Below are 26,489 nucleotides of genomic sequence, written 5' to 3'. Positions count from 1 at the left end.
CACATGTAAGCTTTTCCATATGGTTTCTTATGGATTAGTAAGGAAGATAAGACCCTCATATCACATGCTTGTTAATTGATTAATTGATTGGTTGGTTGATTTAGGAGAATTTCTATTTAGGAAATCCAGAATATGCCACAGCACCCTTCTCATATTCAGAGATTCTTCTTCTTCTTCTTCTTCTTCTTCTTCTTCTTCTTCTTCTTCTTCTTCTTCTTCTTCTTCTTCTTCTTCTTCTTCTTCTTCTTCTTTCTGGGCAATGGGGGTTAAGTGACTTGCCCAGGGTCACACAGCTAGTAAGTGTCAAGTGTCTGAGGCCTGATTTGAACTCAGGTACTCCTGAATCCAGGGCCAGTGCTTTATCCACTGCGCCACCTAGCCACCCCCCAGAGATTCTTCTGAATCTTTTTTTGTTCTATGAACAATCCAAATCACTTAAATATACAAAAGTGAGTCAACCTGATTAAGTATTTGGGCAGTACTGATAGGATTTTCTTCTTTTTATATGCCCCGAGGGCAAAGCTGAGTCACTTCCACCAAGCAGTTAAGATCTGTTGCTTGGCCTAGCTGCTATTCATATTCTCAGTGCTGAATCAGGTCTCTGCTCTTGGCAGAGTGCTGACCATGGTACTGATAAGTCCAATAACAACTAACAGTAGTCATAGTCTCTCTGTGTTTCTCTCTGTCTCTTTGTCTCTGTCTCTCTCCCCTCTCCCTCCCTTTTTTTCTCCTTGGGAAGATTGTGATTTGGTCTTCTTACATGATCTACACTTGTAATGTCATTCTTATCAGGTAAGGACTATCCCTCTACCAATGCAAGTCCATAGGTGATTAACTAAAGTTCAAGCTAATCTTAGAGACTAGGGTAGAGAGTGCTTGGGGAGGATGGGACTGAAAGGCTAAATGTTTTGCTGAAGGTTACAAAGCTGATATGTACCAGAGGTGAAATTTGAATTCAGGTCAACTTAAGTCTAAGTCTAGCTTTCTAGGCAATGTGGGGACTAAATATTTATGTAACTCCTACCATATGACAGGAAGTATAAGAGATCTCACAAATGTTATCTCATTTGATCCTCACAACAACCTTGGGAGGCAAGTGTTTTTATGATACTTACTTTACAGCAGAGGAAGCTGAGGCAAAGAGTGCTTAACTGACTTGCCCAGAGTCACATAGCTAGTAAAGGTCTGAGGTAGGATTTGAACTCATATTTTACTGAATCCAAGCCTATCCACTGAACCATCAGCTGCCTCATTGCTTCCTATTGTGATTAAAATCAAGGTTAACTGAGGCAAAAAGTTCTAGGAATTATCAATTTATTAATAAAGTGGATATATTAATAAAGGTAGTCAATGACTACATCAGCTAAGCAAGAGACATTAAGACTGACTGGGGGGGGTGGCTAGGTGGCGCAGTGGATAAAGCACTGGCCCTGGATTCAGGAGTACCTGAGTTCAAATCCGGCCTCAGACACTTGACACTTACTAGCTGTGTGACCCTGGGCAAGTCACTTAACCCCCATTGCCCCGCAGAAAAAAAAAAAAAAAGACTGACTGGGTCTTTTGTAAAAATTAGCAGGATGACAGAGCAAAATCTCAATCAGCATAGGTGCCTTCTTCTGATTGGCTATCTATGCCATAGTCAGTATTGAGATTAAATCATTTGGAACTCCCCTTCTGAAATCCCCTTAACCAAGACAACGATTCCCAGGCAATTGAAATAGTCTTCAAGAGATGGGAGTTGCTACAATAGTTTCAATTGATAATATTTGGCCTTTAGGTTAACTAAGTTTGTCTGGAAAGTTGGTGATGGGTGGATTTATAAAGATGGAGATAGTTACAAGACAAAAGCTTGATTTTTAGGGACTTTTTTCTGGAATGTGGATGATGGGTGAAGTTTACTAGGGGAAGAAAGAACAAAAGAGAATATTGATCCTCAAAATAGGATTAAAATCAATTTTCAGGTTTACATTGCTCTATAGTGTTCCATGATGCAAGCCAACCACACATGAATCTGGGGGAAATTGACTTGCTTCAGCCAGGATGTGAATGTTCTTTTATTAAAGCCATTTACTTTATTGTTGGCCATTCCATACAACCATGGACCCAAATACATGGTTCATTGAACTAGAGCCCATCACTTAGGTTCCCATGACTTTTCTTTTCCTTCTCTTGAAAAACTGGTTAGCACTAATAGTCATTTCAGTTATTCTGTCAACTGCTATTTCTTCTTTTTTGCTAAGAGATCGGTAGACCTTGCAAGAGTGTGCTTCTCTACTTCTCTTTGTCACTGAGGAATTCTTTGAATGCCCTTCCCTTCCTCAATACTCCATCTGCTGTGAGGGTGACAAAAGTTTCCTAAAACAGGTAATAGCATAGGAAAAAGGAAAGGAATGAAAGAAACAGAAAAGGTTCTCTCAATTTGAGTGGTTAATAGTCATTTGGGTGTAGGAGTGTTTGTCTTTTACTTATATTAAGAACAGTAACCAAAAAAAAAAAAAAAGGACAGTAATCTATACGTTGCTTATTCAAATCATTGGGCCCATGGAAAGAGAAATCAAAAGAGCAAATAAATATGGGGTATGGGAATAGTAATTGTAACAATTGCTGGTAATAGTATTATTTTATTCATCCTTTAGACCCTGAACTCAGGAAACCACACACTTCACAAAAGTAAACCTGTTTTCCTGTAGTAAAGAGAAAAGCTAAAAAGTGACTGGTAACCATAGGTAGTGGGGGAATGAAATTAGGGGTCAAGGGATATATGATGGATAGGAGTGGGGGTGTTGAAGAGCTAGGGTTGTAAATGTCACCTAGTGGACAAAGTGGGACACTGCAGGCAGCTGAAAGGTTGAGAATGCTGCTCAATCAATCCCTACAAGGAGGGAACAGCTTGAATATATCCACAAGTACTACACTCTGGGGACCACTAGGTGGCAGAGTAGATAGAGGGGTGGGCCTGGATTCAGGGAGACCAGAGTTCAAATGTGGCTTCAGACACTCACTAGCTGTGTGACCATGTCAAGTCACTTAATGCTCTTTGCCTCAGTTCCTTCATCTGCAAACTAAGCTGAAGAAGAAAATGGCAAACCACTCCAATATCTTTGAAAAAAACTCTAAATGGGGTCACAAAGAGTTGGACATGACTGCAAAAAAAATGAAAACAACTACATTCTTCTTTTTTTGGTGAGGCAATTGGGATTAAGTGACTTGCCCAAGGTCACAAAGCTAGTACGTGTTAAGTGTCTGAGGCTGGATCTCAGGTCCTTCTGAATACAGGGTTGGTGCTCTATCCACTGCAGCACCTAGCTGCCCCAACAACTACACTCTTAATTCCTCCAAATGCCTTCACTGGATTTTTACCTATATGACAATTGTCACCTAGTATGTTATAAAGGAGGCAGCACAAATTAAGCCAACAAGCATAAGTGGACAATTTAGTACATATTTATTATGTCATATACAAGAGACTGCATCAGGCACTGTCATCATGAGAGAAAAGTAATATTGGGATTTGGGCCTCTTTCTTTGGAGAGAGGAGGCAGAAATTTGGGGAGATGAATATATGTAACATTGACTTTTCTTAGTATCCTGAATGTATGTAAGAAAATGAGAACTGAAACAGACCATTGCAACCATCTCATCCAGCCCCTTAATTTTACAGTTGAGCTTCTGATGCCCAGAGAGGGTTAATGGCATGTCCAGAGTCACAGAGCTAACAAGTGACGGTGTTGGAGTGGAGCACAGTTTGCTGATTGCAAATTCAGGGCTACTTTCACTACATTCTCAAGTCTCTGTGCAAAGATTGCAAATGCATTGCATTGATTCTAGCCTGTGCCCCTCCTCTTTCTCTGTTCCACCTCAAGCCCAATTTCAGGCAAGACTTTATTTTCAACTATCAGAAATTACTTTTTCTGTCATGATACATGGTCTGACAGGCTTCTTGGTGTGACCCTTTGGTGTGCAAAAGTCCTCAGCATTTCCCATTTCCCATATTCCCTCCCTAAATAGTTTCTTTACTGGCTTGTCAGGCTGCCTGAAAGTTCCATCCATTGTGAATTCTCTTCATGGAATTAAAGGCACAGGGTTCAGAAGGTATCTGTGAAAATAGATCTGTGTTACATGGGAGAGGGGAGAAATTCACCCAGCCACCCTCAAGATATTTACACAAGATTTGGATTTTAAATTAATTTGCTGTTTTCCAATAAGTCACAAAGCTCTATGGGTCAGGGATATGGGGCTAGGAGATGTTGGTGGGGAGAGAGCATGGGGATTAGGTGGAAGGGAAGTGGGGTTGAGGTCTTATGGAAGCTCTGGTATTCAAGCCAGAGTAGTTAATCACTCTAGCTCTACAAAAACTTCTTCTGATGCCTACCATTAATAGTGTATGTAAGGGGCAGCTAGGTGGCACAGTGGATAAAGCACTGGCCTCAGATTCAGGAGGATCTGAGTTCAAATCCAGTCTCAGAGACACTAGCTGTGTGACCCTGGGCAAGTCACTTAACCCTCATTGCCCCGCAAAAAAACCCCAAAAAACAAACAAATAGTGTGTGTGTGTGTGTGTGTTTGTATGGGAAAAGGCGGCAGATTACTAGGTCAAAGAATCTGCCTGGTGATCCAGGGGCAGGGGCTATATTTTGGTCAGAGTTCCAGGGACAGCCCCTTTCCATCTTCATTACAAGTCAGTGGCATTAGGGAGTATAGCCAGGACCCCCAACTTTCTCTCCTGAAAGGGCTCAGGGTTAAAGGAGAGGGTAGCTGAAGGACTACCTCTTTAGATCCCCATTCCCAATCCTACACTCCTACTCACTGTAGCTCAGAAGGAATGGTGAAACTCATCTGAGGCCGTGCAAAACCATTGAAATTGGAACTTAAGGTGTGGGTGTAGGCCCCCATGTCTTCAAAGACCAGCCAGTCACCCACATGAAGCTCAGGCAGCAAGATGTCTGTTGGACCCAGACGGTCAAAGGCATCACATGTGGGACCCCACAGTGTGGAGGGGTAAAGGAGTGGCTTGCCATCAAACTTCTGTACCAGATGGGAAGGAGAGAATGAAGATTCACCAAAATAAAATGACTCTTAGCTCACACCACCTCCATCTCCTATTCCCTACCATTCTTTTTGTCTTAGAGCGTGCTGGTCTCTGTTTCTAAAATGTCTTCCCTCTCCTTCTTTCCCTGCTGAATTCCTACTCACTTTTCCTGTTGCATTCTTACTTTAAAACTCCACCCAAAGACCACCCCCATCAGGTTTTCTTCTTACATTTCCACTCCACCCCAACCTTCATCCCCTCATGAAAAGATAATGTTGCATAGTACAGTTATTTTTAAGCTTATTTCCTTACCAGACTTTGAGCTTCATGAGGGCAGGCTCTTGGTCTTATTGAAATTTTACATCTCTCTCAGTATACCTGAGCATAGGATCCTGAACAGTGCATGCTTACTTAATGTTTGTTAAATGAATGAATGAATAAATGAATGAGATGTGGGGGGAAGCAAGTTCCAAGGGACCATAGCTGGGTATACTAGAGCCAGGTACATCACGAATGCCAGAATGCATTCCATAGTATATGGTTTCAATTTGCTATACTCCTTTTCATAATTTATCATAAGTATATGCTCACTGTTTAGGATTTTTATAACTGTAAAATTTATAAATGTTTTGCTCTGTGTTCCTAAACTGCTAAGACCTCTACTTCCAAAAGATACACTTTCAAAGATTATCCTAAACCTATGCTTAAATCATTTGATTTGGAGTCAGAAAGACCTAAATTCTAACCTTGCTTCAGACATTTACTAGTTAGATACCCCTGAGTAAATCACTAAATCTCTGTCAGCTTCAGTTTGTAAAGCATATCCTTCAATAAATCTCACTACCCATATGTCAGTTGTGCATAGACAATTTTCTACTTTGGTGTCAGCTAAATGACTCAAAAATCACTCGTTCAGAGGGCAATTGCTGCTAAATGTAGGGAAAAGATAGGCAGTGAATTTAATCAATTCAATCAATGGGTTTTTAAAATTTTAATCAATTTAATGTTTTTTCAAACATTTCTATAGCCTTTCCTAAGCAACCCAAATTTGTTGTGTCTGAGCTAGATTGGTACTAAGAATGTAGAAGTACCAGTTACATTCTGATCACACTGGAAGCCATTACAGAGTCACTACTCTCTTCTCTATGGCAAGCTGTGAGTAGAGAAATTCAGGGGTGAGTTGTGAGAAGAGGCATGGGGAGGGTGGTCAAGATTATATCTGAGGAACCACACCTGACCTAGAAAACTTAGGAAACTTACTCTTTAGTGACTGAATTCCTTAGGAAATAAAGCCCCTTCCAGCTGACTTGTTCTATGCCAGCTTTCTCCCACCCTACTTCCAGAGCTGTCAATCAGCCCTTGCCATCTTGCCCCTCTCACCTTCACCACATGAGGTATCCTTGTTTCTTTCTCCCTCCGAATAGCTCCAAAAGAGGTGTAAAAGCCATCATTGAGATAGTACATCAGTCTCCGGCCACCTTCAGGGAAAAGAAAGGAGCTCAGTCAGGAGGATGTTTGGGGGTAAGGAGGCTTGTGCTTCCCTGTTATCATGTTGCCCCAAGGCTCTCTCTCTTTTCCCTTTTAGGCTTGTCCATTCTCCAGAGAGTTTTCCAGGGCTGGAGTTCTGCATGTAGAGGCTGGAAAATGTTCATAAACAAACACTTACTGAGAGCCTTCCTTCCTTATACAGAACTTGGTGCTAAGCACTGGGGAAATATACAATTTGTATAACACAATCCCTCCTATGATATGTAATCAGCCTGGAAAGCTGATGGGATCAAGATTGTAAAGGGTTTTAAATTCTAGACTGAAGAGTCTCTATTTTATCCTAAAGGCAATGGGGAGCCAGTGAAGATTCTTGAGCAAAGGAGTGACATATTCTTCTCATAGATATTTCGATCTGTGTCTTTGCATGAATAGACTCCAGTGTCTAAAATGCAACCACTATTATTCTCATCACTTCTGCCTCTTAGAATCCCTAGCTTGCTTCAAAGCACAACTCAGGTACCACCTACTCCATGAGGTCTTCCATGATCCATGAAGTTGTTAGTATCCTCTCCACTTGCAATTGCTTTGTATGTGTTTATGTATCTTGTATTTACTTATCTGCACCAAGTCCCTTCCCCACCCCACCTCCAACACCAGTAGAACATCAGCTCCTTGAGGACATGGAATGTTTTATTTCTGTCGTTGTATCATATTAGGCACATTTTCTCTGGAAAATAGAATAGATTATTTGGATAGGAATAATATAGGATAGAGCTGGAAAGAGAATGTGGCGTCTGCTTGGGAGGGCCTTGAATACCAAGCAGAGAATGTTGAACTTTACTTGGATGGCAGGAGGGAACAGCTGACAATGTTTGAGTAGAGCACTGGCATGGTAAGGTCTCTGCTTAATAAAGCTGATCCTGGCAGCCTGCAAAGGACCCATCAGAGGGAGCAGCAATATTGTCAAGTGGGAGGAGAATGGGTTCTGGAGTCAGAAGAACTAGGCTCAAATCAAACCCCATCTGTGTAAGCCTGGGCAAATCTTTTAGCTTCCCTGGGCCTCTACTTCCTCCTGTGTAAAACGAAGGTGTTCAACCAGATGGCCTCTCAGGTCCATTCTAGCTCTATCTATATTCCATATCTATCTATCTATCTATCTATCTATCTATCTATCTATCTATCTATCTATCTATCTATCATCTATCTATCTATCATCTATCTATATCTATAATATATCTGTCTATATTCTATATCTATCATCTATCGATATTCTATATCTATCTATCATCTATCATCCTGTATTTTATATCTATCTCTATTTATACCTATATAATATGTAGATATATTCTAGCTGGATGGGATCAGCTGGAAAAGAGTGAAGGGGCCAGACATTTTAGATGGCTACTGAAGTAGTTGGGCAGATGGTAGGAAGAGACTATGAAACAGAAAAATAAAAGGACCATTCAGAGGTGGGTTTGGCAAGACTTGATAACTGACTAGATATGAGAGAGGAGGGAGAGGATCAGTGAAAAGTCAAGCATAACCCAAGGCATTGATGCTGCGCCGTCATGGGAATAGTGGTACCAGACAGAAATGGGTGAGAAGGAAAATGAGGTGTTTGTATTCAGATGGGGGTTGGACTAGATTCCTCTGAGATTACTTGCATGATGCTGTGATTGGGGTATCAGTTTGGCCCTCGGCCACGCTATGGACCAAGTCCAAAGACCATGACCTGGTTGGGGAAGTTATCCCAGTCTAACAAGACCTGCACAACAGCCTGGCACACCTTGTTCCATCACGTCCTTCTTGCCAATGATGTTAATGGCAGCAGTGCACACTTTGGTGCCATAGAAGCGGCCAGGTTCAGCTATGATCTCCACTCCACTGCCTTCTGGGAAATACTGATCCAAGGCTCTGTTGATCACAACTGCCATCTGTTGGAAAGAGAATGTTCTCCATCAGTACAGACCACCCTACTTGGGCACCAAGCCTCTACTCCCTTCCAGCTAAGCCAATTATCATGGACCCACTTATTCCATGACCCTCAGCATATGCCTGCTTATGTCTCATGCCTGGTGCTCACTTGTCCCATGGGGATGTTACTGGGGGTCCTGCACTGTGGCATGGCAGGCAGAAATCTCACATCTCTCAGGACTTGGCATCTTTCTCCTATGATATTAGAATTGATCTATGTAGATCAGCCCAAGGCCCAGTATTCCTCCCCTTCACTTTACCACCAGGCACCCACCCTACCAGTACATGGGCACACACAAAGCTTGTGCCTGACTCCAAGACTTTGCTGATGCTGTCCTTGCCCTGTCCTTCTACCCTAAATACATGGAAGGTTTTCCCTCATCCCCTCTGTCTCTAGAGCCCACCCAGCTTATATGGCAACTCTCTCAGGCAACCTTCCTGAGGTCAGAGCAACATATCTCCACCTTTGAATCTTCTTGGTGTTTGGGAGGCTGCTCACCCTACTGAGCATTTGAACTTCTCAAGGGTAGAGCCTGAGTCTGCCACTTCTCTGTGATCATGGATTGGGTCTATTCTTTCTTTCTCTGTCTCCCCAACACAATGTAAGCTCCCAAAGAGCAGAGATGGGATCTTCTTCTCTGAAGTGTCCTCCACATTAACGTCTGGGTCTCTTCTTCCTCTTTCTTCTTCAGAATCTGAACACCCTGAGGTCAGGGACAAGGTCTCTTCATCTTTTTTCTAACTCCCATCTCAAGCACCAGCTAAGCTGAGGGCTGGGCACCTGATACCTGAGTCATCCAGCAGGTGGTAGAGAGTGTTCAGAGAGCTGACACTTTTATAAGCAACTCTTCAGAGCTATTCCATTTGGGAAATCATGGTAAGTTCCATTCATCATAGACTATAAAGCCTTCTCCAAGGCCATAAATTATGAAGATGACCCGGAGTTCTGAGAGGCCCTGACAGTGGAGCCAACTGCTGGGAGGTCCTAGCTGACTGGGAGGTTTTCAGATATGGGACCAAGGGTGAACTATACATTTGCTGGCCAAGGACCAGCCTGGCTATGCTCTGAGGTGCCTTTCATGAGGAGCTTTTGTATCCATGAATTCTGGTTGTTGAAAGGGGCAGGAAGTGAATATTCCAAGGTAAAGGAAAACAGTCTCGAAAGACAACAGAACTCTCAGAGATGCAGTGATCACAGGGGTTTCAGAGGCCTGACAAAATACTCCTGCCTCACAGAAGAAAGTGGGGGAGAATTGGAACTATAGGTGCAGAATGAAGTCTATGTGGTTAAACATGAGCAATGTCTTTTGCTTAATTGTACTTCTCAGTTATAAGTGAGGCCTCTATGTGAGGGATATTTCACTGAAAAAATAGAGATGGGGTTTTTAAAGATAGAGAATTCTTAAAGATGATCAATTACTATTAAGTATCAGTTAATTAATGATCGATTGTCAATTAATGAAGTGCTATGATTGGACCTGGGAACACATCTCTCCCATTCCTGTAGGTTGAGCCCTAAGCTGTCTTTTCCTGCCTTCTCCCTCTGGCCTTGCATCTTGGCTGCTCACCTCTTCAAAGGGAAGCACAAAGTCCTTCTTGCCTGGGAAGCCCCCTCCAATATCCAGGAGGCTCACTGGGTGCCCAGTCTGGAGGCCCAGGTCAAACGCATGCCGGGCATCTGCAATGGCCTGGTGGAAGCTCTGTGGCGTCTGGCAGCCTGAGCCCACGTGGAAACTGAGTGGAGCCAAGCATACTGTTAGTGTGCATGCATGAAGACACATGGCTGCCTCTGTACTTGTCTACACATTTGCATAGAAAGATTCCTACACAAATACATACATATGGACACACACAGAGGCATAAACAGGCATGCTTTTCTGTTTGCAAAGCCCTTCATAGGTTCTCACAAAACCTCTGTGAGGAGCACAAGGCAGACATCATTGTCTTTGGATGACAGAGTAGAAACTGAGACCCAGAGAAAGAAAGAGATTTGTTTAAGGCCAAAGGTCAAGGTCATTGACACAGCAAGTCAGTAGCAGAGCCTGGGTTTGGACCCAGGCCTTCTGGCTCCTAGTCTAGGCCTCTTGCCTTTCCAGCACCCAGGGAGAAGTAGAAGTCCCTAAAGACAGACTCACCAGATGCCAACTACAGTCACTCCCAGGTCCTTGGCAACAGTCAGCAGATGGCGACACTGGGCCAGGGGAGCCCCAAACTTGGCGCTCAAGGGAAACAAGCATTCACTGTCCTGAGTCCAGAGTCTGAGGACCAACCTGCCAAAAGACCACAGCCCACATTTCTCTCATGCCTTAACAAGGTTTACTAAGGTAAGTAGTGCAAATATTATCCCCACTTTACAGGGGCCCTTAGGGGTGAAATAACTTACCCAGATTCATTTTTTTTTTTTGGTGAGGCAATGAGAGTTAAGTGACTTGCCCAAGGCCACACAGCTGGTAAATGTCAAGTGTCTGAGGACAGATTTGAACTCAGGTCTTCTTGAATCCAGGGCTGATGCTTTATCTACTGCACCACCTAGCTGCCCCTTACCCAGAGTCCTATTTATTACTAGTGTAAGAGACAGAACTTGAACTCAGGTCTGACTCCAGGGTTAGTGCTCTTTCTAAAGCTTCATCCTACTTCTACAGTATAGAAAGCCATTGACAGAGGAACACCCATGGCTCTTGAAGACTCTCCTAGACAAATCTAGTCCTCAACTCACCCCACCCCCCATGCCATCTTTACTTTTCCTCATTTCCCTCACTCCCCTGAGTCACCCTAGCTGCTGATTCTGCCTAGACCTTATGCTCACCTACTAAGAACTATTGTCTGGCTTCTTCCCCTTGTTCTAAGCACACAGCTCATACCCCAGGGCCCAGCACCTGCTTTTATCTTCCCCTAGCTACCTCCTGCCTTGACCCTCTCCTGCTTTGCTCTAAAGGCTGTTGCCCGTCACTTTCCAATGTCCCTCCCTGTCCATGAGCAGGAGGAGATACCTCCTTTTATCACCAGTTATTAATTGGGACTCCATCATCTGGTCATATCACCTGTAGCAGACCTCTGCCTCTCACTTGTGTCAAGTACTTTCTGATGCTGTGGCTCTATGAATGTGCTGGGATATCCATCTGTCACTAGCCCCTGGATCTCCTTGATGTCCAGTGACCAGGCACACATATTTTTATCCATCTATCATCCAGCAATCTTATTTATTCACTCACTCATTTATTATTACTAACAGTAACAACAATAATAGCTATTATTTTTATGTTATGCCTTAAGATTTGCAAAGCACTTTCATGTTATGTCATTGGATGTTCACAACAATCCCCATTTTACAAATGAGGAAGCTTCTCCCCCTTCTCTGTCTCTTGCTTGTCAGGTCTACTTGGACTCTGGGTTCAGACCATCTCTGCCTGTCCCATGATCCCATTGGCCAGCACCTGATGCTAACATTGGTGTCCTCCAGGTTTCTTCTGTCACCCTTACCTGGCAGTGGGGTGAAACTTGGCAACCTTGGCAATCTCTTCCTCACAGTCAAAAGTCATCAGCTGGACTCCATGGCTGGCAGCATATTGGATGTGAGAGATCTGCTTACAAGTATTGGCATAGATGATGCGGCTGGGGGCAACCCCCATCCTCAGAACCTGCTCCAGCTCCACCTAAGGCAGCAGAGCAGAGGTCATCCTTCTAGGGGCTGCACCCTTCTCACATCCTCAATCTGGGGGACTCATTAGACACAATGGAGCATTCCCCTCCCCAGCCCAAGCTCCCAAGAGCTCTGGAAAGCCCAGGGGAAAAGGATTGGATACAGTCATGAGATCCTGGACATTTAGGTCCTACTCCACCCCCATTCCTTCCTATTCCATTTAGAAAACACGAGTCCCTTAGAAGAAATATTGTAGTCTTACTGGAGAGGCATAGATGGATTTAATGCTCCCTGGATGAGAGCTCCCAAGAAGTTCTTGGTTGGGGGAAGCAAAGGGAGGAGGAGGGAAAGGAGAAGTGACCAAAATGTTCTCATTTCCTCCCTGTCCAAAAGCACATACACATAGATGTTCTTTTCACTGGTAGCCTCCTGTTCGTGGTTTTGAATCTCCCCTGCCCCATACCCCTAGATGAATTCTACTGGAGATATCACCAATGGGAAAAGAAAAGGTAAGAAGTGGCCCTTCTTGATGTGTAAGTATGTCGCCCACAATATGATTTCCTTTCAACCCCATGGACCCACAGCCTGAGCTCTTTTATAATTCTCCTTTGCCCCCAGCTACTCTTTTTTTTTTTTTTTTTTTTTTTTTTGCGGGGCAAAGGGGGTTAAGTGACTTGCCCAGGGTCACACAGCTAGTAAGTGTCAAGTGTCTGAGGCCAGATTTGAACTCAGGTACTCCTGAATCCAGGGCCAGTGCTTTATCAATTGTGCCACCTAGCTGTGCCTCCCCCCCCCCCCCAGCTACTCTTTTCAATCCAGAGCTGCCAAGTCTTTCAAAGAACGTTTTCTTTCTGCCCCTCATGAATCTCCTGATTTCCCATCATGCACCCACACTCCCAGGCCTCCTTGGAGCTCACCAGACTTGAACAGTCAAAGCCAGTGCCCAGGTTGACCAACACCTGCAACACACTGGGGCTATTGTTGCACTTCACAGCAAAGAAAGGAGTCACACGGGGCAAGGCTTTTAGGAATGCCTGGTGCTGCTCAGCCAGAACTCCCAGGTCAGCCACCATGAAGGCATTTCTCTCAACCTGTGGGTGAAAGAGTAGGGTAGGGTCATCTCTGTGGGATAAGGAAAAACTTTTCTAATCCTGGTTGTCCTATGATATTTTGTATTCTGCTTACTAGAAATTGCAATTAATTAAAGCTGTTCTTTGCGGTTGTGGATAAGGAAGCATTGGCAATCAAACATGGTATGATTGACAGAGACTTGCCCTGGGAATCAGGAGGTCTGAGTTCACATTGGAATTCTGACATTTTCTAACCATATGACCTTTATTAAGGCACTTAATTTCTCAGAGTATGTGTCCTCATCTTGCAAAGTAAACATAGTACGACTGGTACTCCCTAAGTGGGACACTTTATACTCGTGCCATCAAATTTTATCCTTTCTGGTTCATCCCAATATTTTAGTCTACAAAGATCTTTTTGAATCTTCTGTATTCCTCTGATTTTAGCTATGCCTCTTAGCTTTCTGCTTTCTGCAAATTTGTTATGCCTGCAATTGGTGCCTTTATACAGTCATTGATAAACCTGTTAAATATAACAGGACCGAGTACACATTTACGGAGGACTGAGCAAAAGACCTACCAAGTACACATCTCTTTGACCCTGTTAAGAACTACTCTTTGGGTCCAGCCATTCAACCATTACTGAATCCATCTAATTGTGTAATCACATATCTTGTATTTCTCAATTTTTTTCCACAAAAAATAGCATAAGAAATTTTTTATCAAATGCTTTACTGAAATCTAGGTATCTTGAGACTTTTCCTGACTATCTAGTCTACTACGCATGAAAAAAGTAAAGGTGATTAGTGTGGCAGATCCACCATTATTCTAGTCTTTAGAGAATACAGAAATGAAATGAGTGTATTGATTCTGAGTTCTCACCTTCAAATATTATCATCATTCCATCCACCTAAAGTACTATTCCTATTCTTCTTTCAATATCTCTTTTCCCTCTAATTCAACTTTTTTTCTACTTCTGTTTCTAAATTTTTTATTTTTATTTTTTAAGTAATAAAACTTTTTATTTTTAGTTTTGAGTTCCAATTTTCCCCTCCTTCCCTCCCTCCACTCCCCCCTCCCTGAGGTGGTAGGCAGTCAAATACGGGTTATACATATACAATTATGTAAAACATTACCGTATTAGGTATTTTGTATAAGAAAATGCAAATAAAGGGGAAAAATCAAAGAAAGTGAAATATAGCATGCTTCAGTCTGTGTTCCATTAATATCAATTCTTTCTTTGGAGGTCAATAGTATGTTTCATCAGTAGTCCTTTGGGATTATCTTGAATCATTGTCTTGTTGAGAGTACTTAAATCATTCGCAGTTCTTTATGAAACAATATTGCTGTCTCTGTACACAATGTTCTTTTGGCTCTGCTCACTTCACTATCAATCATTCCATACAAGTCTTTCCGGGACTTTATCCTGCTTGTCATTTCTCATAGCCTAATAATATTCCATCACCATTATATGCCACTGCTTGTTTGGTCATTCCCCAATTGATGGACATTCCTTTGATTTCCAATTCTTAGCCACCACAAAAAGAGCTACTTTAAATATTTTTGTACAAATAGGTCTTTTTCTCTTTTCAGGGATGTGTTTGGGATATAAACCTAGCAGTGGTATTCCTGCATAAAAGGGTATGCAAAATTCTGTAGCCCTTAAAACATGCCAAATTAATTTTGGCATTCTTTTCTCACCAGCCTCATGTCATTCCGAATTTATCGGAATTCCAGACACAATTTTACAGGAGCAATTCACACCTCTATACTCATTTGCTATTACTTGTCCTTTCTATTATTCAGCTGGTTCACAGAATAGAGATCTGGACCCAGATTATAATGACTTGAGTTCAAATCCAGTCTCAGACACTTGCTAGCGGTGTGACCCTGAGAGAGTTACTTAGTCTCTGTCTGCCTCAGTTTCTTCATCTTGTAAAATAGGGTTAAGGATAGTACCCACCTAATAGGGTTGTTGTGAGGATCAAATGAGATAGTATTTGTAAAGTTCTTTGCAAATATTAAAGTGTTATATAAATGTTATTATTAGTATTATTACCTTGGGTTTATATTTTTTAAATCTATTTGGGTTAGTGAGTTCCCTGATAATCTATATTGTTTTCCTCACATATGTTCCTTGACTCTGAAGAGTTAAAAGGCTCTCTTCAATCCTGGATAGCTTGGGGACCTCCTTTAGCCCCAAGGACTTCAGGGATCACTATCCCTCAGAAACTGAGAATTTTAGTGTGTTCTCCTCAACCCCTAACAGCTTTGAATTCTCTAATCAGCTCTCGAGAACCCTTATGTCTTCATCTTCTAAGAGTACTAGAGTAACCCTATCAGCCTGTGGGAGCTCTGAGGTCTCCCTATACCCAAAAAAGAATCATTATCCAATGCTGCCCTTGTCTTTTTTGTTTTTTGTTTTTTGTTTTTTTTTTAGTGAGGCAATTGGGGTTAAGTGACTTGCCCGGGGTCACACAGCTAGTAAGTGTTAAGTGTCTGAGGCCGGATTTGAACTCAGGTACTCCTGACTCCAGGGCCGGTGCTCTATCCACTGCGCCACCTAGCTGCCCCTGCCCTTGTCTTTTATTCAACATTCTTCTGTGGCAGCACTGACCCCTTTGGACTAGAAGTGGGAAAACTTTAGGGAAAATGAGGACATTGTCAAATGTGGGACCTTATTTTTCTTGACTACACATGTAATGGGAGCTTTATTTTCCTTCCTTTCTCAATGTGGGCTATAGGCAAAATGGGAGGGAGAGAAGCTAGATTTTCCTGTGAAAATAAAAGAAAATAGAATTTCTTAGGTGGAAAGAATCTTAAAACAGAATGTTTGAGTTGGGAAGGACAATGTTAGAGATGAAAGGGCCCTTGGAAGATAGGATAGGAGAATCCAAGGAATTTTGGAACATAAAACATAGGATGTCTGGGCTTGGACAGACATGAGATAGAAGAACATAAAAGGTCTTGATTGGGAAAAAAGCCCACTGAACATAGGCTGTCAAGCTGGAAGTACCTTAAAACATAGAACACTAGAGAAGAGAGGGATCTTAGAACAAACTATTAGAACAAAGAAGGATCTTAGAACACAGAATGTCAGTGGGAAGGATTCAGAGAATTGCAGCAACCTCCTCATTTCCTCACTTGGGAAACTAAGGATCAGAATGGGGAAGTCATTTGCCCAAGGTTATGCAAAGAGTTCTTGGGAGAGTTGAGATGAACCCAGGCACTCTGGCTCCCATCTTTACTCTCCATTTTCAGATGGCAAATAGGTTTGATCCTTCAAGAATGGAGTCCCTCCTTCCCTGACTTCCCAACATCCTCAGAACTCGTGCGTCATCTTCTCTTACCGAGTCTGAGAGTGCCTGGATTTTTTCCTGGACAAGGTTCCAAGCAGAGGTTCCTGGCTGTAGGTGGATCACCTGCTCTTGTAGTTCCCTAGGGCTTCCAAACCCCTTAGGAGCTTCATTGATGGATTCTGGCCCCTCAGAGAGGATTTGAAGACAGGTTCTGGAAAGAGATGGCTGTGAGATTTCTGTCTTCTGGTTCATTCTAATACCCCATCCCAATCCCCCCCGCCCATAACCTGACACTGGACTTCACCTCCCTCCCTTGCTAAAAACGATCTTCTCTAATGGATTCTAGAATTTGGAGAAGAGAAAGATTTCAGAAATCATCTCATCTGATTTCTCATTTTGCTGAAGAAGAACCAAGACTGGGAGTTCAGAGATCAATATCCCTCAGATCCTAAGAGTCTTAGTATACTCTTCTCAGCTTCTGAGGACTTTGAATTCCCCACCATTAGCCCTTGTGAACCCTCGTATCTTCTTCTTCTAAGAGCACTAGGGTTACCCATCAACCTGTGGGAGCCACGAGACTGCCCCATACCCATGCAAGCATTGTTATCCAATGCTGCCCTCACCTTTTGGCCAACATTCTTCTGTGGCAGCACTGATTCCTCTGGACTAGAAAGTGATGAAATGTCTGCTTCAGGTGGAAGCAGACCTTTTGGCAAGGGGGGAATAGAATCCAGGCAAGGTAAGGCTAGTGCTTCCAGGCAGTGGACTGAGAGGAGACTACTTAAGGAATTATGCTTTAAACCTGTCCCACCCACTTTGGGTCTGTTAGGATCCTGAGTCTTGCTTTCTTGCCCTTTACATATCAACAGCCTTCCTCTCCACACAGCTTCCTAGATTCCCCAAAGGAGAGTCACCATGTAAAGTTCTAATTTGTTCCAGTCCAGGGTGAGGTCAGAGGGATGACACCTTCACTCACTTTTCTGGACATAAATAAATCACAGAAGATAGACATTGGCAAGGCCAACTTCTAGAAGGAACTCAGAAGTAACCTCAGGCAGCACTTCAGAGAATCTGATGTTCATACAGATTAAGAAACCTGTCCAACTGCACACAGAAAATTGATGACTGGAACTTGATTCGTGAAATAGAGAGGGAATTTTTTAATCATGAAAGTATTTTATTATTTTCTAGTTACATGTAAAGGTAGTTTTCAACATTTGGTTTTGTAAGATTTTGAGTTCCAAAATTTTTCTCCCTCCCTCCCTTTTCTTCCCACTCCCCAAGGCAGAAAGCAATCTGGTATAGGTTATAGATGTACAATTACATTAAACTTATTTCTGCCATTAGTCATGCTGTGAAAGAAGAATCAGAACAAAAGGGGAAAACCTCAAAAAACAAAAAAAGTAGAAACCATATGGTTCCATATGAATTCAGATTCCACAGTTCTTTTTTTCTGGATGTGGAAAGCATTTTCCATGAAGAACCCTTTGGAATTGTCTTAGATCATTGTATTGCTGAGAAAAATCAAGTCTATCACAGTTGTTCATCACACAATGTTGTTGTTACTGTGTAAAATATTCTAGTTCTGCTTACTTCACTCAGCATCAGTCCACTTAAGTCTTTCCAGGTTTTTCTGAAATCTGCCTGCTCATCATTTCTTACAGCACAATAGTATTCCATTACATTCATATACCACAACTTGTTCAGCCATTCCCCAATTGATGGGCATTCCCTTGATTTCCAATTCTTTGCTACCACAAAGAGAGCTGCTATAAATATTTTTGTACATGTGGGTCTTTTCCACTTTTTGTGATCTTTTGAGAATACAGACCTAGTAGTGATATTACTGGGTCAAAGGGTATCTACAGCTCCATAACCTGCTGGGCAAAGATCCAAGTTGTTCTCCAGAATAGTTGGATCAGTTCAGAATTCTACCAACAATGCATTAGTGTTCCAATTTTCCCACAGCTTCTCCAACATTTATTATTTTCCTTTTTTGTCATATTAGCCAATCTGATAGGTACTTCAGAGTTGTTTTAATTTGCATTTCTCTAATCAGTAGCGATTTAGATAATTTTTTCATATGGCAATAAATAGCTTTGATTTCTTCATCTGAAAACTGCCTGTTCATATCCTTTGACTATTTCTCAATTGGGGAATGACTTGCATTCTAATAAATTTGATTTAGTAATAGGGACAGATTTATCAATAAGTAGGAGGTGAACCCACTTTCAATGTTCTATACATGTAATATGGCGTAGTTGCCTGAAATCACAAATTTAGAACTGGAAATAGCATTTGACATCATCTAGTACAACTTTCCCATTTTACAACTAGGGAAACTGAGGCCTAGAAAAATTAACTTGCCCAAGGTGCCACATGTAGCAAGCTGTGAAGCCAGATTTCAAGTGCAGGTCCTTTGCCTCCAAACCCAGTGCTCTTCTCTCATATATATATATATGTTTGTATATAGTATGCATGTGTTTATATAGACATATATAGAGAGACACACAGAGAGAAAGAGAGGACAGAGACAGAGACAGAGACAGAGAGAGAGATTGTCTGTCAATGTTTTCCAAATCTAAGAACAACTTTCCATCCATAGGAGACCCAGGTCTTCCTTTTCTTCTTTAAGTCCCCATCAGCAGAGTGCCCAACATTTCCTTCTCTGTGCCTCTTCTATTGGATGAAATCATGTTCCCAATAGCTGGGAGAGTATCAGCCTTCTTTCTCACCTTTTTTCCCCCAGTAGTTCAGAATCTGTAATTAGATAATAGCTTTTCAAATATAACAGGCTTTTATGAAAACACCTACTATGTGTCAGCCATTTCTTGGGAATTACAGATTCAAATACAAAATCAGATAGCTCCTGACTCTAAGGAATTTGTAGAAGCATGAAAGGTTAGGGTGAATATGCACCATCTCACATCAATTGATTTAGTTTGTTTTTTTCCTTTGCCTATGGAAATCATTCTCCTTTTGTGTGGTGTGAATTCACTGATCTAGACTTTTCATTTAAATTCTTTGCATGCTGTGTTCAGGGGAAGACAGCAAATTGAGGAAATTTAAGATTCCATCCTCTAGGAACGCTCAAGGTATTGCTGTTTGATCTTTCTCATGATTTCCCAACCCACACTAGGCTTTTCTTTTATGTCTGTATCCTAGCCAAGGGAATGTTAGCACTGGCTATGGTTTTTCTCTACTTGCATTTTCCTTGTGCTATTTCTACATCCGATGGGTATGCCTGTACTGGGAGGTGAACCTTTGTTTGGGATGCTGGTTGTATTTTCCTAAAAAGTGTGTGGGAGCAGCTAGGTGGCACAGTGGATAGAGCACCGGCCCTGGAGTCAGGAGTACCTGAGTTCAAATCCGGCCTCAGACACTTAACACTTACTAGCTGTGTGACCCTGGGCAAGTCACTTAACCCCAATTGCCTTACTAATAAATAAATAAATAAATAAATAAACAAACAAATAAATAAATAAATAAATAAACAACCAAATAAATAAATAAAATTTCTTTAAAAAGTGTGTGGACATGCCAATTGGACACCTCCTTATTCCCTTTTTCTAGGTATCAATTGCCTCATTCTTATTTCACTGAGGATGAGTGATTGGATTGGGAATGAATTGAATTGGGGAATGAATAAATTGCTGAGTGTACAGGCATACCTCAGTGATATTGTTGGTGCGGTTCCAGAACACCAGAATAAAGTGAATATTGCAATAAATTCACTCATAGGAATTTTTTGGTTTCCCACTACATATAAAAGGTATGTTTACAGTATACAGTAGTCTATTAAGTGTGCAATAGTATTATGTCTAACAAACACAATATACATACCTTAATTAAAAAGACTTCATTGCTAAAAATGCTGACCATCAGCTGAACCTTTGTTGAATCATACTCTTTTTCTTCTGGAGGGTCTTGCCTTGATATTGATGGCTGTCGACCAATGAAGGTGGTGGTTGCTGAAGGCTAGGGTGGTTGTGGCAATCTCTTAAAATAAGACCATAATGAAGTTTGCCACATGGATTGACCCTTCCTTTTACATGAACATTTAGAGTCCATTGCCAGTTATTAATTGGCCTAATTTCAATATTGTTGTCTCTCTGGGAATGAAGAGGCCTAAGAAAGAGGAAGAGAGATGGGGACAGAGATGTTGGAGCAGTCAGAATACACAAAACATTTTTAATTAAGTTCTTATATACCATTTAATATGGGGGTGGTTCACGGTGTCCCCAAACAATTACAACAGTAACATCAAAGATCACTGATAAGAGAACTGATAAGAAAATAGCTATAATAATAATAATAATGAAAAAGTTTGAAATATTGCAAGAATTACCAAAATGTAATGCTGAGACATGATTTTGAAAAAAATGGCTCTTGTAAATTTCTTTGATGCAGGGCTGCCATAAACCTTCAATTTATAAATACCACAATGCCTGCAAAGTATAATAAAGCAAAGCACATTTGAAAACAGGTATGGAGGCAGCTAAGTGGCACAGTGGATAGAGCACCGGCCCTGGATTCAGGAGGACCTGAGTTCAAATCCAGCCTCAGATACTTGACACTTACTGGCTGTGTGACCCTGGGCAAGTCACTTAGCCCCAATTGCCTCACAAAACCTCCCCAAAAAACCAGGTATGCCTGGACTGGGAGGTGAATCTTTCTTTGGGATGCTTTGGGATGTTGACTGCATCTTCCTAAGAAGGGTATGGACATGCCAATTGGACACCTCCTCATTCCCTTATGCTAGGTATTTGTTGCCTCATCTTATTTCCCTGAGGATTAATGATTAGATTGGGGATGAACAGGTTGATTCCAGATGTTGGGGGTCAAAGCCGCCTTCACACCACTTGACGGACAGTTTAAACTTGCCAAATTGATCCAGAGATAGCTGAGCATGAACCATAAGATGGAGTCCTAAGATGAGATCTGGGAATAACTGCAAAGTCACTCACTGAGAGCCTTGTCCCAAGGCAAGTTCATGATCACCTTGGAACAAAGACTTTTCTCAGTTTCACAGAACCTCAGTGATAGGCAGTAGTCTCTGCAGGAGGATTCCTGGATCAAGCATCAGCAAAAAATCCTCTCAGCTCAACAGGCAGCAGCTATGAGAGAGTAACCTCATGATTAAGTGGTAGAAAAGGCTGGATTTCAGGTTCCTGGAGGAGTATTGGACGTTTCTGAGCAATAGCCTTATGGATGAGTCTAGAGGATCATGTTCATGACCCTGGAGCTAAAGGATTTGCCAGGGAAAGAGCCATGATACAAATTACTCTGAACTTCCTGTTCATCACATAGGCCTGATGGGAAGTGGATGCTATCTCCACCATCCCCACATTCACTTTCTTTCAGGGGAGTGCAATGCCTTATGACAGTAACATAAAGCTGGAGGGCTGAGGAATAGATGCGACTTACCAGAATGCCAGGGGGTTACCTCCAAATGTGTTTCCTTCACAGGGTGTCCAAATCCTTAAGATATTCCTCTAAAATAGTGATATTGTATAAGGTCCTAAGGAAGGCAAGACTCATCAGAAAGGGGAAGAGAATGGTATCAGCTATTTATTGAATATTGTGAATCTTTTCTCTTGTGTTTTTTTTTTTTTGTTTTCAGAGGGCAGGGAGGACATAAAGCCATCCCTTTCCCTGATATGCTGTTAGCCTAAGTGTTTTCATAGGAACTGGGGGGACTCTTTTCCTCACATATTTGGAGACCTAGATTCAAGCTATATTCTGAGGTTCCTAGCAGAAACTTTTGGTTTGAAAAAAATTAGTCACAGAGATAATAATAGTAATAGGTAACATTTATATGGCAAATACAATGTGCCAGATATTGGTCTAAGCATTTTACAAATATTATCACATTTGATCCTTACAATAATGCTGGGAAGTGGGTGCTGTTATTATCCTCATTTTACAGACAGAGGTTAAGTGATTTGCTCAAGGTCACACAACCAGGAAGTGTCTGAGACTGAATTTGAACTCAGGTCTTCCTGACTTCAGGCATAGTGCTCTATTCACTGTACTACTTAGCTGTCCCAATCTTGGCATAGGCTTCTACTTCTGAACCTAATCCATGTAAACCCAGAACTTAGATCACTGGGCCCTGGGTGACATATGAATAGAGAAAAATATTGCATATCAATTATAAATGAAGAACTATCATCATTTTACAATATAAATATCCTATGAACCAAGTATTTATGTTTAAAAGTCTGTGGTGTAGGATTCAGCTAGGTGGTGCAGTGGATAAAGCATCGGCCCTGGATTCAGGAGGACCTGAGTTCAAATCCGACCTCATACACTTGACACTTACTAGCTCTGTGATCCTGGCCAAGTCACTTAACCTCCATTGCCCCGGAAAAAAAAAGTCTTAGGTCTATAATTCCTATCATCATTTCAATCTTTAAACTAATCAAACATCTAGATTAATTAGAGCTCTCCTATATAGATTTTGAGCTTTTATCATATATAAATAATTCAGGTAGTTGACACAGTGGATAGAGTCCTGCCAGGAAGGCTCATCTTCCTAAGTACAAATCTGACTGCAGACATTTACTAGCTGCATGACCCTGGGCAAATCACTTAACCCTATTTGCCTCAGTTCCTTCATCTGTAAAATGATCTGGAGAATAAAATGGCAGACCACTCCAGTATCTTTGCAAAGAAAACCCCAAATGGGGTTACAAAGAGTCAGACATGACTGAAAATTATTGAACAACAATAATAATTCAACATTTTAATAGATATGTGATTTCATCCATGTAGGTACTCTCTCCAATAATGTAGATTACAAACCATCTACATCTTCTCAATTTATGGGACATTTTTAAGCTCCCATAAAACCTAGGTTTCTTCTCACCCCCATGTACTGGGGACCTTCTCTATTTCTCTTGACATTCTGTGGATGCCAACAGAGTTCAATGGTTGTTCCTGGATTGTCCCTCACATTTTTCAGGTCAGGTATCCCACCAGTACCATCCTTTATTTTTTTTTAAGTGAGGCTATTGGGGTTAAGTGACTTGCCCAGGGTCACACAGCTAGTACATGTTAAGTGTCTGAGGCCGGATTTGAACTCAGGTACTCCTGACTCCAAGGCCGGTGCTCTATCCACTGTGCCACCTAGCTGCCCCTAGTACCATCCTTTATGCAGATACTTTTGTAAAGTTCTCAGCCTATTTTCATATCACCTTTATCCTCCTTCCTCTACATTGTACTCTGTATGACCCTCTTCTTGAATTCTTGCAATCCATGAGTCACAACCAACTTGTAGCATCAAGAGAATTTCAGTAATAATAAGATGAGCCTTTGTTTAAAGGAATAGCTTGAGGTTCATAAGGTCATATACAAGGCACTTTTGAAACCATTTAAATCAAACTTCTCATTTAAAACTGAAACTAAAGGTCATCAAAAGCCATGAAAAAATTTCCACCCTGTTTAAGTGTCATAGATATCAAGTGTGTTTCTGAAAAGATATGTTATAGTCAGATTGTAGGGGTATTTTACACTAGAACCAGGAATGTATTATTTTAATCAGTTGGTTATGGGGAACATCTGAAGGTTCTTGAGCAGAAAAATGATGTGGTCCAGAACATGTGCCTTAAGATCAGTGAGTCAATCAACAAATATGGTTTGGCAGCATGTATAGAATAGAGTAGGGGAGGCTGGAGGCAGGGAAGTCAGTTAAGGAGCTATTATAATAATTTAAGCTGTATGGTTACTTACAGACCAGAGCACAGACCAGGGAAGTGTAGAACATACCTATCCTTAAATTGTACCACCTGAGAGCCCCTGAAGCTTGGGACAGTGCACCCTGGAAGCTGTGCCTCACTTTAAGAAGGAGTTAAAAGTCAAGAAATAGGCTGGCAAAATGAACAGACAGAAAAAAATGCAGACACTAGAAAGTTTCTTTGGTGACAAGGAAGATCAAAATACACCCTCAGAAGATGATAAAAAAAAGTCAAAGCTCCTACATTCAAAGCTTCCAAGGAAAATGTGAATTGGTCTCAGGCCATGAAAGTGCTCAAAAAGGACTTTGAAGATAAGGTAAGAGAGGTAGAGGAAAAAATGGAAAGAGAAATGAGAGTGATGCAGGAGGGACATAAAAAAAAATCAACAGCTTGAAAAGCCAAATGGAAAAGGAGATACAACAGCTCTCTGAAAAAATAATTGTTTAAGAATTAGGATTGAGCAAATGGAAGCTAATGACTTTATGAGAAATCAAGACACAATAAAGCAAAACCAAAAGAATGAAAAAAATAGAGGGCAGTGTGAAATATCTCCTTGGAAAAAACATCTAACCTGGAAAATAGATCCAGGATAGATAATTTGAAAATTATTGAATTACCTAAAAACCATGATCAAAAAAAAAGAGCTTAGACATAATCCTCCAAAAAATTGTCTGGGGAAATTGTCTTGATTATCTAGAAGCAGAAGGTAAAATAGAAGTTGAAAGAATTGCCGATCACCTCCTGAAAGAGATCCCAAAATGAAAACCTCCAGGAATATTGTAGCCAAATTCCAGAACTCCCAGGTCAAGGAGAAAATATTGTAAGCAACAAGAAAAAAACAATTCAAGTATGGTGGAGCCACAGTCAGGATAACACAAGAGCTAGCAACTTCTACATTAAAGGATCAGAGGGCTTGGAATATGATATTCTGGAGGGCAAAAGAATTGGGATTACAACCAAGAATCACCAACCCAGAAAAACTGTGTATAATATTTCAGGGGGGGAATGGGAATTCAATGAAAGAGAGGACTTTCAGGCATTCATGTTGGAAAGACCTGAGCTGAATAGAAAATTTGACTTTCAAATACAAGACTCTAGAGAAACGTGAAAAGGTAAACAAGAAAAATAAATCATAAGGTATATTAAAAGGATAAACTGTTTACATTCCTACATGAGAAGATGATACTTATAACTCATAAGAACTTTCTCATTATTAAGGTGGTTGGGTGGAGTATATTTAGACAGAAGGCACAGGTGTGAGTTAAATATTAAGGAATGATATCTTTAAAATAATAAAATTTAGGGGTGAGAAAGGAATGCAATGGGAGAAAGGGAAAAGGAGAGATGGAATGGGGTAAAGTATTTCATATAAAAGAAGCAAGGGGGACAGCTAGGTGGTACAGTGGATAAAGCACTAGTCTTTGATTCAGGAGGACCTGAATTCAAATCCAGCCTCAGACACTTGTCACTTACTAGCTATGTGACCTTGGGTAAGTCACTTAACCCTCATCAACCTGCATAAATAAATAAATAAACAAACAAATAAATAAATAAATAAAATTTTAAAATTAAGAAGCAAGGAAAAGCTTATGGAGTGGAGGGGAAGATGGGGGATGTGAGGGGGAGTGAGTGAGCTTTACTCTCATCAGAAGTAGCTCAAAGAGGGAATAAAATACACAATCAATTGGGTAGAATGATCTATCTAACCCTGCAGAAAAATAGGAGGTGAAGGGAATAAGGGGGGAGGGGTGAAAGAAGATAGAAAATAGAGTAAATATCATGGGGAGGGAATAGGATGGAGGGAAACACAGTTAGCAATAGTAACTGTGAAAAAAATTTTGAAGCAGAGGTAAGAGCAATGTAAGATGGTGATGATGATGATGGTGAGTGACGATGATTGACTGATGATGATAAAATGTATAGTACTTACTTTGCTGGACTATTGTAATTGTTTTTTATTTTATGTTTTAATTTTTCCAGTTTGATATATTTTCAATATTTTATTTTTAATATTTAGAATTTTATTTTCCCAAATTACAAGTAAAAAAAAATTTTGACACCAATTTTTAAAAACTTTTTGTTCCAAATTCTCTTCCTCCTTCCTCCCCCCACCAGAACTCAAGGATTTCAATATAAGCTATACATGAGCAGTCATGCAAAATGTTTTCACATTAGCCAGGTTGTGAAAGAAATGAAAACTTCTAACAAAAAAATATGTTTCAATCTATATTCAGATACCATCAGTTATCT

General features: G+C 41.1%; 1 protein-coding gene across 1 annotated transcript; it reads right to left on the bottom strand.

Moving 5' to 3' along the window:
* Window positions 1-4,018: 4,018 nt before the first annotated feature.
* LOC122750778 (antizyme inhibitor 2-like) lies at window positions 4,019-17,137 on the bottom strand. The gene is made up of 10 exons (XM_043997597.1): window positions 17,124-17,137; window positions 16,552-16,711; window positions 13,049-13,222; window positions 11,972-12,144; window positions 10,627-10,761; window positions 10,060-10,225; window positions 8,304-8,451; window positions 6,410-6,507; window positions 4,808-5,025; window positions 4,019-4,096 (listed from the first exon to the last, which is right to left on the bottom strand). Exons 1-10 carry the CDS (start codon window positions 17,135-17,137, stop codon window positions 4,063-4,065), a joined length of 1,320 nt encoding a protein of 439 aa, XP_043853532.1. The 3' UTR covers window positions 4,019-4,062.
* Between the last annotated feature and the right edge of the window lie 9,352 nt (window positions 17,138-26,489).

The sequence above is a fragment of the Dromiciops gliroides genome, chromosome 3 (genome assembly GCF_019393635.1).
Source record: "Dromiciops gliroides isolate mDroGli1 chromosome 3, mDroGli1.pri, whole genome shotgun sequence".
Classification (NCBI taxonomy): Eukaryota; Metazoa; Chordata; class Mammalia; order Microbiotheria; family Microbiotheriidae; genus Dromiciops; species Dromiciops gliroides.
This window is presented reverse-complemented; position numbering and strand designations above follow the sequence as displayed.

Bases quoted from the DNA above. Each gene is read 5' to 3' on its own strand.
- LOC122750778 (XM_043997597.1), bottom strand. The intron at 12,145-13,048 runs GTGAGCTCCAAG...CTGCTGCCTTAG, and splicing joins GCTTTGACTGTTCAAGTCTG to GTGGAGCTGGAGCAGGTTCT. The intron at 10,226-10,626 runs GTGAGTCTGTCT...GGCTCCACTCAG, and splicing joins GTGACTGTAGTTGGCATCTG to TTTCCACGTGGGCTCAGGCT.